This window comes from Trachymyrmex septentrionalis, unplaced genomic scaffold, assembly GCF_001594115.1.
Source record: "Trachymyrmex septentrionalis isolate Tsep2-gDNA-1 unplaced genomic scaffold, Tsep1.0 scaffold78, whole genome shotgun sequence".
NCBI classification, from domain to species: Eukaryota; Metazoa; Arthropoda; class Insecta; order Hymenoptera; family Formicidae; genus Trachymyrmex; species Trachymyrmex septentrionalis.
This window is the reverse complement of record NW_017305967.1, coordinates 52160-61822: the sequence shown is the minus strand read 5'-3', so window position 1 is coordinate 61822 and position 9663 is coordinate 52160. Positions and strand designations below refer to the sequence as shown.

At 33.8% G+C, this 9663-nt stretch overlaps 1 protein-coding gene and 1 non-coding gene across 2 annotated transcripts in view; both read left to right on the top strand.

Annotated features, from left to right (window-relative positions):
- The window catches only part of LOC108754173, a 34732-nt gene that overhangs the window by 2690 nt on the left and 22379 nt on the right, over positions 1-9663 (top strand). The window contains exons 2-4 of the mRNA XM_018496294.1: positions 3571-3682; positions 4459-4488; positions 7471-7524. Coding sequence (XP_018351796.1) covers positions 3571-3682; positions 4459-4488; positions 7471-7524 — 196 coding nt within the window. The remainder of the gene's footprint in view (positions 1-3570; positions 3683-4458; positions 4489-7470; positions 7525-9663) is intronic.
- Trnak-uuu lies at positions 7678-7750 on the top strand. Its single transcript has one exon. It is a non-coding gene; the product is annotated as a tRNA-Lys (tRNA).

Sequence of the window (9663 nt, the reverse complement as noted above, 5' to 3'; positions counted from 1 at the left end):
TTAATTTATGTTAATTAAAAGACACTAATTAATCCTCCGCACACCACTCGAGAATTTGGAAACTTATAAGACCAGTTTTCGACTTTGAATTATTTTGCCGATTTTGTCTCAAGTTTCAGCAAAAAAGTGGAAACTGTTCCGAGTTATATAGTATTCCTAAAAAAGTTGAAAGAGTGTACCAGAATTTTTTTAGATTTTGTCAAACCCCAAAAATCTTTGGAAAAACACAATCATCCCTCCTGAATGATCTGACTAATTATAAGTGGTGAAATGTAGAGTAGTTTATGGGAGGTTAATTTCAAGAATGACAAGCTTTTGTAGAAGAAAAAAATAATACTAAATATATTTCAATATTTTAATAAGAATAATCCAAATTTGCAAATGTAACGTAAAGAGAATTGAATTGTTCGACATTTTTGACAAAGATATTTATAATTGAGGGGATCCAATAAACCCACCCTCAACTTTGGAGGGTTAAACTAGATTCCGTGTATTCTCGCATGATCTTGTTGATGTTATTAGTCTTATAATAAGATAAATAATATGTTATAAATAATATTTTTATACGTTGCACTTTTCGAGCGTTACTTTCATAGTCAAACCGACACTTGAGATCGATGCAGAAAAACGTAAAATTATAAAAATTATAAAAATTTCTTCCAGCGCGATCTTTGCAACGCGTTGTGGGACGCAATTAGCTGATAAACTTGGATACAGTGCGACGAGTTCTTTAATCTCGAAATCTCTTCCACACCCGGCCTCTCGCCAGGCATTGTCCGCCTTTCAGTGTTCACCACTGCCATTATCTTCGCGATTCGTAAGGGTAGGAAGACGGCAGGGAAACTTTCTTGGCGAAGTAACCCGAGTTCTCGCCTGTGATTGATAAAATTGACCATCCTTGCCATTATCGACACGTAATTAGCAGAAGGAACTGTGGCCGCCTTTTATCTGCTCGCTGACTAAAGAGCACACATGAAATGCGGATTGTTGAAAATGTTTCCATTTTGTGAGTCCACTTTAGACTATTTTTAATTCCCATCAAATTTTAAGATATGGGTTCCGAAATGTAATCTACTCACCGAGCGATTGGTTCTTATTTATGAATCTAATCATTTACGTTCAATCGCTTTACGAGCAAGGCTGAGTTTCCTATCGAAAAAAGTGTTGTAACATTTTAGCTAATGAGTATTCGCGTATTTTAATTTTACGTGTGTGCTGTATTTTGATTTTTTTCAAATGTTTTTCATAATATTCTGGCACGTAACACTATAAATAAAATTTTATTACTAACATTACAGCGATAATAATCATAATTCCAATATAATGTTATTATTATAGTTACACGTATCAAAAATTTTTGTAGTGTAGATTTTATGCATGTTTACCAGTTTTGGTTTGGATTACAGAATCTAGAATTTATCTTGAATCTCTCCCTCTAAAAGTCACTTTTTTATCAACCATTTATCACTGTCTCGATACTTCATCTCCAGAATATAACTTCCTAGTCCGTCGAGTGATCACGAAAGGGACGACACAGTTTGACGACGTGTCGTCCGCTCTCGATGACTTTATTATAAACCGAACCGAAGTGCACAATTACTACGAGGGAGAACGTGGATTTGGGGTGCCGTGCCAGGACCCCTGCATATATACAACCTCGTCGCGAACGACGGGGCGTTCCCTCGATCCGTCGTGGCCGTCGTGGGTATCTCGTTTTCACGAGAGGCATAAACGCGCGCATATATAAACTCGCGTGCCGAATGCATTCGTCTAAAACGACATCCGCTGGGAAAGGCTACGAGACATCAAATGGTACACGGTTGGTCCTGTGTTTGCGCCTTCCACTTACGGGTCATTGCCTGATCAATCCGCTGTTAAATCCTACTCGGCAAAAAAACACCGGTATTGGAAGAACATTTTTCTTTCGTGCGCTGAAAGAAAAATGTTTTTCGTATTTGTGATTTATTATTGCATAATACAATAATTATGGTTGGAAGTTCTATTATTAGTATTTATTATTGCTATAATGTTAGAATAAAAATTATATGTGTTTATGTATATATATATATAAAGATAATATATTTATCTTTAATAATTTTTATAATTATTATAGATAATTATTTTATCGTGCAATTATAGTCACAAAAACGAAATACTTTTTTTAACAGTTCGACAACATTGTAAAGAACGATTAATCAGCATAGTCTCGATATATTATTTATAAGTATCACGCAGTATAATATTTCAGCATTAATTAAGTATCGTTGAAGTATTACAGAGAGAGAGAGAGAGAGAGAGATACGTTTATCTACTAAATATTATACTTACAAATACTGGACAGATTTTTAAAAATTAATTTGAAAAATACAAGTATTTCTATTTTATTAAATTAATGCATACAGAATATTAATACTTATTTCGTGCGCAATTGAAATACTCTACGTGTCTCGCGAATCGTTTTTGCGTCAGTAAATATATATACATAATGGATTGACAGGCGTATTAAACATTTAAGGCGGTATTAGTGAATGTAATTAAAATTTATGTTGAAGCGCATGGATTATAGGCGCCGTGCCATCGCGGCAACTAATTGCGGACGACGATTAATTGCGATCAAAAGAAAATCTCGAGGAGAAATTATGAACAAATAATGAAACTTTGAGCAGCGTGACTCCGCCGGATGCTCGTTAATATCAATATACTTTCTATCAGAGATATCCAACATGGGAGATGTTGTACATTGTATATATTGTAATATTTTCGGTACACAGTTCGACATTTTAATTGTTTTAGCATTTTATGAACCTAATTTCCCACGTGATCGAGTCTCTCTCGAATACTTTTTCGCGTGAGATTTTTTTCGCGAATACGATAGTTCGCGCTCCCATAATCTGTAGTCAAATTTTACGGAATCAAAGGCAACGTCTGCGTTATCGAAAATCCCAAAACCGGTAACTGAGTTTACCACTAGATTGCCCCGCAAGGAGGAAACCGTCCAATCGTTCACCGGATGTCTTCCTCTTGCCCTTCTCTTACCCTTCATCCTCTATTTCTCACTGTGTCTTTCGCGCGCTCCTATATTGAGAGTCTCACAATCACTCTCTGAAATCACTCGCATTCTCTTTCACATTCGTCTAACATCTATTGCATAATATCGGAACAAACTAGACAAACAAATATCGCTTCCTTACTTCAAACATGACACAGCTAAAAAAAAACCGTAATTCTTGGGTTATTGAATGAGTTGAGTAAACATGACTATTTCCGGATTAAAGGAAAATTACATTTGACCGTGTTAAGATTATTGCATTCTTTTTGCTGATATTATTCGATTAGTCAATAATCTTCTATACATATATATACATCACATTAAAAAAATAGTTTTTCCCCTTTTCTAGAAAATTTCATTCTTCGAGTTGTGTTACTATTGAAGTAAGAGGAGAATACATTAGATTATCTGGTGATTATCCGTAATCGTGTAGTTCTCAAAGGAAACATTGAATATTATTTGAATATTATTAAGTCTCTGTATCTTGTAGTAATCCATATTTCTTTTTCCTGTGTTTCTAGCCTGGAAACGGATTTGGCAGATTGCCCGAGCCACTTCAGACGGTAGCCGGCGAATATTGCCCCGCTAACTACCCAGTATCTCAAACCGCGAATAATGAAAAGCTGCACACTGGTAAGTGGGATGTTCGTTGATAAAGGCCTCTTTAACAATCGGCAGCGTTTGACAATCGCTTTACAATTTAAAACCCATACGAACGAAGAGGATTCACGCCATTCAACGTTTACCATTTTCTAAGAGAAAGTGCATCTATACCAAAATATCCGAATCACCTTAACATTTTAACTTGACGTTCTTAACGAACTTGCGAGGGTGCAATCAAGGGAAAAGGTGAGCGAGGAGTAGAGACCGGTCGATTCTTCGATTCCCCCGTTCGACTTTGAAGCTCTTTGATATCGTCGCGGCTCGGAGACGTCGCGTTTCCATCGGGCGAGGCATTCGATACACGAAGACGAAGCGTCGACCGCGAAAGGAGAAGCGCACACATAGGAAAGGGCACGTTTAGGAACACGTGCAGGGACGTGTACCCCGAAACGAAACGCTGGCAAGGAGAGAAGCGGAGGGTGAGTTATACCCCCCGAAGAGAGCCTGTCACTCGCAGGCAGCCGAGTCGATATCTTTATATAGTCGCATCAACGACGACATTATTTTCCAAAGGTCGCGGCGAGACGCGGTTGCATCGTGTGACATCGCCCGAGACAATCTGCTCTCGGAGTACCTCCTCTTGCCAATTACTCGGCCCGACAACATTTCCTAAATAGCTGGCCGACATTTCGCTCGACAACGCGTTTGTGTTTTCAGCGCCAAAGATATACGAAAACTTTCAGTAATCGACGCAAGTATTTTCTTGGCATCAATTCGTACAATTCGATGATATCTTGATTCTTCAATTTCCCCAATCGACATCTTCTACTTTAAAAGTAAATACCTTTTCTTAGTTTAAGAGTCTTTAGTGTAAGAGAGTTTTCTTAGTTTAAGTTAGTAGCCCATTGATAAAAGTCGTTATATCCACTTGAAACTTTTTTGGTGAGAATAAACTTGTATAATTTATCTTATCCAAGTTATGATAGATTTTTCTTAATTAAGAAGAAATTTGTCATCATTGTTTCCGTTTAAAAAACGTGTATAATATTGATATAAGAAATACAATTTTTATTAAAATAGAATACACTTGAACTATGTTGGAGGAAGAATTTTAGCTATTTTGGAACAAAATGTCTGCCATATTAAATATGACTAATGGATATAACCATATCTGCAACAGTAGGAGATTTAGGAAATTATATCTTTATTTTTCTCCTTACAAACAATAAAGATAATTTACTTCCTTCTGCAATTTAGATCTACTTTTCTCTCTTCACTGATTTAATATTACTAAATCGGTATTATTGATCATGTTAGATCACTTTTAGGAATTCAAGGGTTCCAGAAAATGGATTCTAATTTTTTAATATTTTTAGACATAGCTGCTTTTGTATATAGCTAGGCTACTCAACTGAGATTTAGATTTTAGAATGAAAGACGTCCTCGCGATAAAACTACGGACTGATTTGCACCACGATAATTTCATCCTCTTTCGCGACGAGAGTCTTCTTCCAGGCGAGTATCCTAGCCTTGACCTAGAAACGTGACATCAATTCCTTGATACGAGATTCAATAAGTGACGTGTTATCACCGCAAAGACTTCCCTGGGACGTCTTCACAGTAAAATCCTTCATAGCCCCCTCCTTAGTATCTCCATCGTAGAGAATCGCCGAACAACCCCAGTCAGCGTCTGGTTGCAGTGATTGACACTTTATATCTAGCATTGGCACGCCACGGCGTGAAGCCACCGCTCGCTCGGGATGGACCACCTCCACCTAACTCAATCACTGCCTATAATGCCGCAATTTCTCTATCATAATCGCGTTACGTCCCCTCCCTACACCAGCTCGATCCACTTTTCGACACGACGATTCAGAAATATTGAAACGCCGCCGCGATGGATGAAAGTACTGCTGATCGCTCCCCGTTTTCTCTCTTTTTCTTTCCTTCTTCTCCCTTACTATTTCGGTCTATCTCTCTCGTTCGTCTTTTTCACATTTCGCGTATCTGGAAACGGCGTTGTAACTTTTCTATGAGGTAGAATAATGTTTCCGAACTACAAAATTTAATTAAGCTCGTTCATATTAAAATTACAATGTAAAAAGTAGTAAAAATTGTGAAAAGTTTTTTATGCAATATATTTATACGAAAAGAATTCTGCTAAAGTATATAAAAAAATTAAGCCAGATACAGAATTTGAAAATAATTATGATGTGCCATCAAAATAATTATGTGGATGCTCGAGCTGGTTGCTAAACTGTAAAAGAATACATAAAATTACATGAATGATATATATGCGATGGAAATATACATAAAATGGTGCGTTTTTGTAAAAATTAATAAAAAAACTTTTTTTTTACTTCTAATTATAAATTAGTGTAAATATAAATTGAAGAAAATGTGTAATGCCTCGTTGAGCCAGCTATTAAATTTACACGAACAATCAGTGGCCAGTTCAACAAGGTATTACACATTTTCTTCGATTTACATCAACTAAGTCTTACTCACCCCCCATTTCTTTCAAATTGTCTAAATATATCTTTATTAAGGCTTCTTCAGATGATATGACTACTGTATATGACAATTTTGCACACATTCGTTAAGTATTGGCCTAATTTAATCATGCATTTAATATGAATAATTATATATATCATGTGTGTGTATATTTGCTAATGTCGACATGTATTGGCTCGTTGGAGGTTACATGTAAAGAATAATTTTACTGAAGTACATAAATATCTAAGTAGATGGACAGATCTAAAAATGAGTTTTTTGTTGAACTGTCAAAATAATTGTGTCAAAAAATCTCAAACATGATTAGCAATGCTGCAAAATGTTTTTCTAGAAACTGATTAAGCATCCTATATATACGTATAATTATTTTAATAATTCAACAAAATTATTTTATAGCTATAAATTTTTAGATACTTCAGCAAAACTACAGCCCGTGTAAAATTACTCACTATAATTATTATAAAATTATTTAATCGTCAAAATTTTTTGCAGCAGTATCATCATGCTCGAGCGTTCTATATAATTACCTTGATGGTCCAACGTAATTATTTTCAGATCTATTTTCTGATCTAATTTTTATATACTTCAGCAAACCCGTTCTCTCCTCGTAGAGCACGTAGTTGATACGTGTAATCTGTGCGATCGTAAATTTGTCGCGAGCGACAGGGATTTAATGCGACATTCAAAGACATTGCGAACACTCGAGAGAAGTCTTATTTGCTGAGGAGAGTATCGTTATAGCCGAGCAATGAGCTGTGGCATAAGTAGATTCGATTCGCGTCGGACGGGATTTTGTCATGGAACGAAACGAGGTTACCGCCGAGTGGCTACCCATGGCGAATCCTGGAGGCCCATTAAACGCACCCCAGTTCACCGTGGCAGCATTCTTATGCGCCCGTTCACGCGGAAGGGTTTGTTTTTGCCTCTGATTCATTCAGGCGGTCTTTTCGCCTCCCTTTGTCCTCGGCAAGGATCTCGTTGATCTCAGATTCGGACTGGCGCGCCTTTCTTTCCATCGCGAAAGTGCTAAGTATATTAAAGAACTATCTGTCTCCTTTTTATATCGATTGCATTGAATATAAATACGCATATCAATAATATAATTAATCAAAAATAACGAAAGCGCATCACCACGTGACAATCTACAGCAAATATCACCCGACATATTGTACATCTGCTCCACATATACAAATGTATTTACGTTCTGTCCCGCCCATTATTTGTTTTATCTCGTGATCAATAGCACGATTAATTAATGCGTGTTGTTACACAACAAATTAACAAAAAATTAACTTTGATTACAGGGAGCGAGTTGTACATACCACAAGGCTACAGGCAAGAAACCTGGTTGCAAGATGGTGAGTGTGCTGCAGTCAAAATTTTATTTTCTTGGCACACGTATATTATAATGCTTCAATTAATCACTATAATAATATTGTAATAATAAAATTGTCCATTGTGCACGTTCTGCATTCGATGTTAATAGTGACTTAAGTCTCTCGAAACCATTAGCCCGGATAGCTCAGTCGGTAGAGCATCAGACTTTTAATCTGAGGGTCCAGGGTTCGAGTCCCTGTTCGGGCGATTTTTTTTTTGTTTCTTTGTCCCGAAAGTAGTCGTAATACAAAAATGATATCTTTACACATAATTAAGTTTCAATCAATACACATAGCAAGTATAATAAAATAAATGTCTAATAACGAAGCTAATAAGAATTAAGATGTGACGAGTTTTATATTATTATTTATTAATTAATAATTAAATGGCATTCTAAAAGAAATTAGTACCCATATGAAACTTTGTTCTGTCAATGATCGAAAAATATATTGTATAAATCTAAAAAAAAAAACATTTAAGTGAAATTTTATTGTTGTATAATTCCGCATAGATGGAATAAATAGTTTTGTTGAAGCATCTAAAAATTTAGTTAAATATAGATTTAAAAATAATTTTGTTGGACCACATACATCAAAGTAATTATGTAGGACTCAGTATGATGAGTACATAATAAAAAACATTTTGTATTTATATTAGAAACCGTCTATTCAAATCCTTGTTAAAATTCTGTGTTGAATTTTTAACATATTTGAATGTTAATTTAACATAATGTGATTTTCTGTTATTTAAATATTTTATATTAAATTGAAATTTAAGATTTCTTATTGTCAAAATTTATGAATGAGTGAACATAAAAAAATATATTTTAAAACGTAAATTCTAAATGAATAAAGAGAAAAATATATTTATCCACAATTTAGTCAAATTGTATTATTTTTTGCATTAGTTTTTTATATAATATTTATATTATAAATACTTCTTAATAATTGAATTTATCTTAATAATTACAAATATATTGTTGATTTTTTAATCATTAGGCATCAATTATTGAGATCTCTACTTTATGAGAAAAGATAATTTTCTTTTATTTCTTATTATTAGATACAAATTATGTAATTAGAATATGAGTATAAAAATAATGTTAAATAAAGCTTAAATATTTTTTGCATCGTCAATTACAATATTTTATAAAATAATAACGCTATAAATGGACTCAATAGAATTTATCAAGAATCAGATTGTTATTAAAGTCGCGAAATCTTGGTATTGATTTTTAGAATTTAAAGATGTAGCATGAAATTAAAGCCCTAAGCCTTCAGTGAAGATAATTACGTTCAGCCAGTATTCACTCGGAACATTAATTTTAATTACCATGCCCAACTGCGATGTAATACGCGATGGATGTAATATAACGGATGATGAAAGGGGGGGATGATTTTACTCGCGAGACGGAAGCTCGATATTTTCGAGCAAAATCTTTCTTGTGAAAAATGATAAAGATCAATAGAAGAAGCAATCATGAGATGTCAAAGTATTGGCATGCGTGCATAAAAATTCGTAGCGCTACAAAATTCAAGCTGCAACTTTATTAAATATATATATTGTAATATATATAAAATATATAAAAATAATAAACCCTACACACAATAGAATCCTTCGCTTATTTTTCTTTAAAATATTAGAAACCTATAGCTAAATAATAGTCTATATTCTTTTCATAAAGAAACTTTATACGGTTTCTGCATTCTCATGTATCTCCCTACAAGAATATTTCGGAAATTTATCTTAAAACGAAAGACTCATGTGTGTAGAGTATAACTCATTTTGCAGCTAAAAAAATTGTATCTTTTTATTTTCAATTAATTGTCGTTTACATTGCAAAAATTTTACGAACTATTAAAAATATTAAAAATGAAATAATTTTTGTTGAATAATATGAATATATTATTATAAAAATATTTAAAAAATGTAATTAATATAAAATTCAAAAATATTTAATATTATAATTAGTTGTTATATAATTTTTCGTAACGTAATATCAGTGATAAAATGCATCGTAAATTTAAATACATTTAAGTACATTTAAAATGTAAATAATAGAATAAACTTTCAATTTATACTTATTTTATTATTTATGCACTGTAAAAAAAAGTCATTTT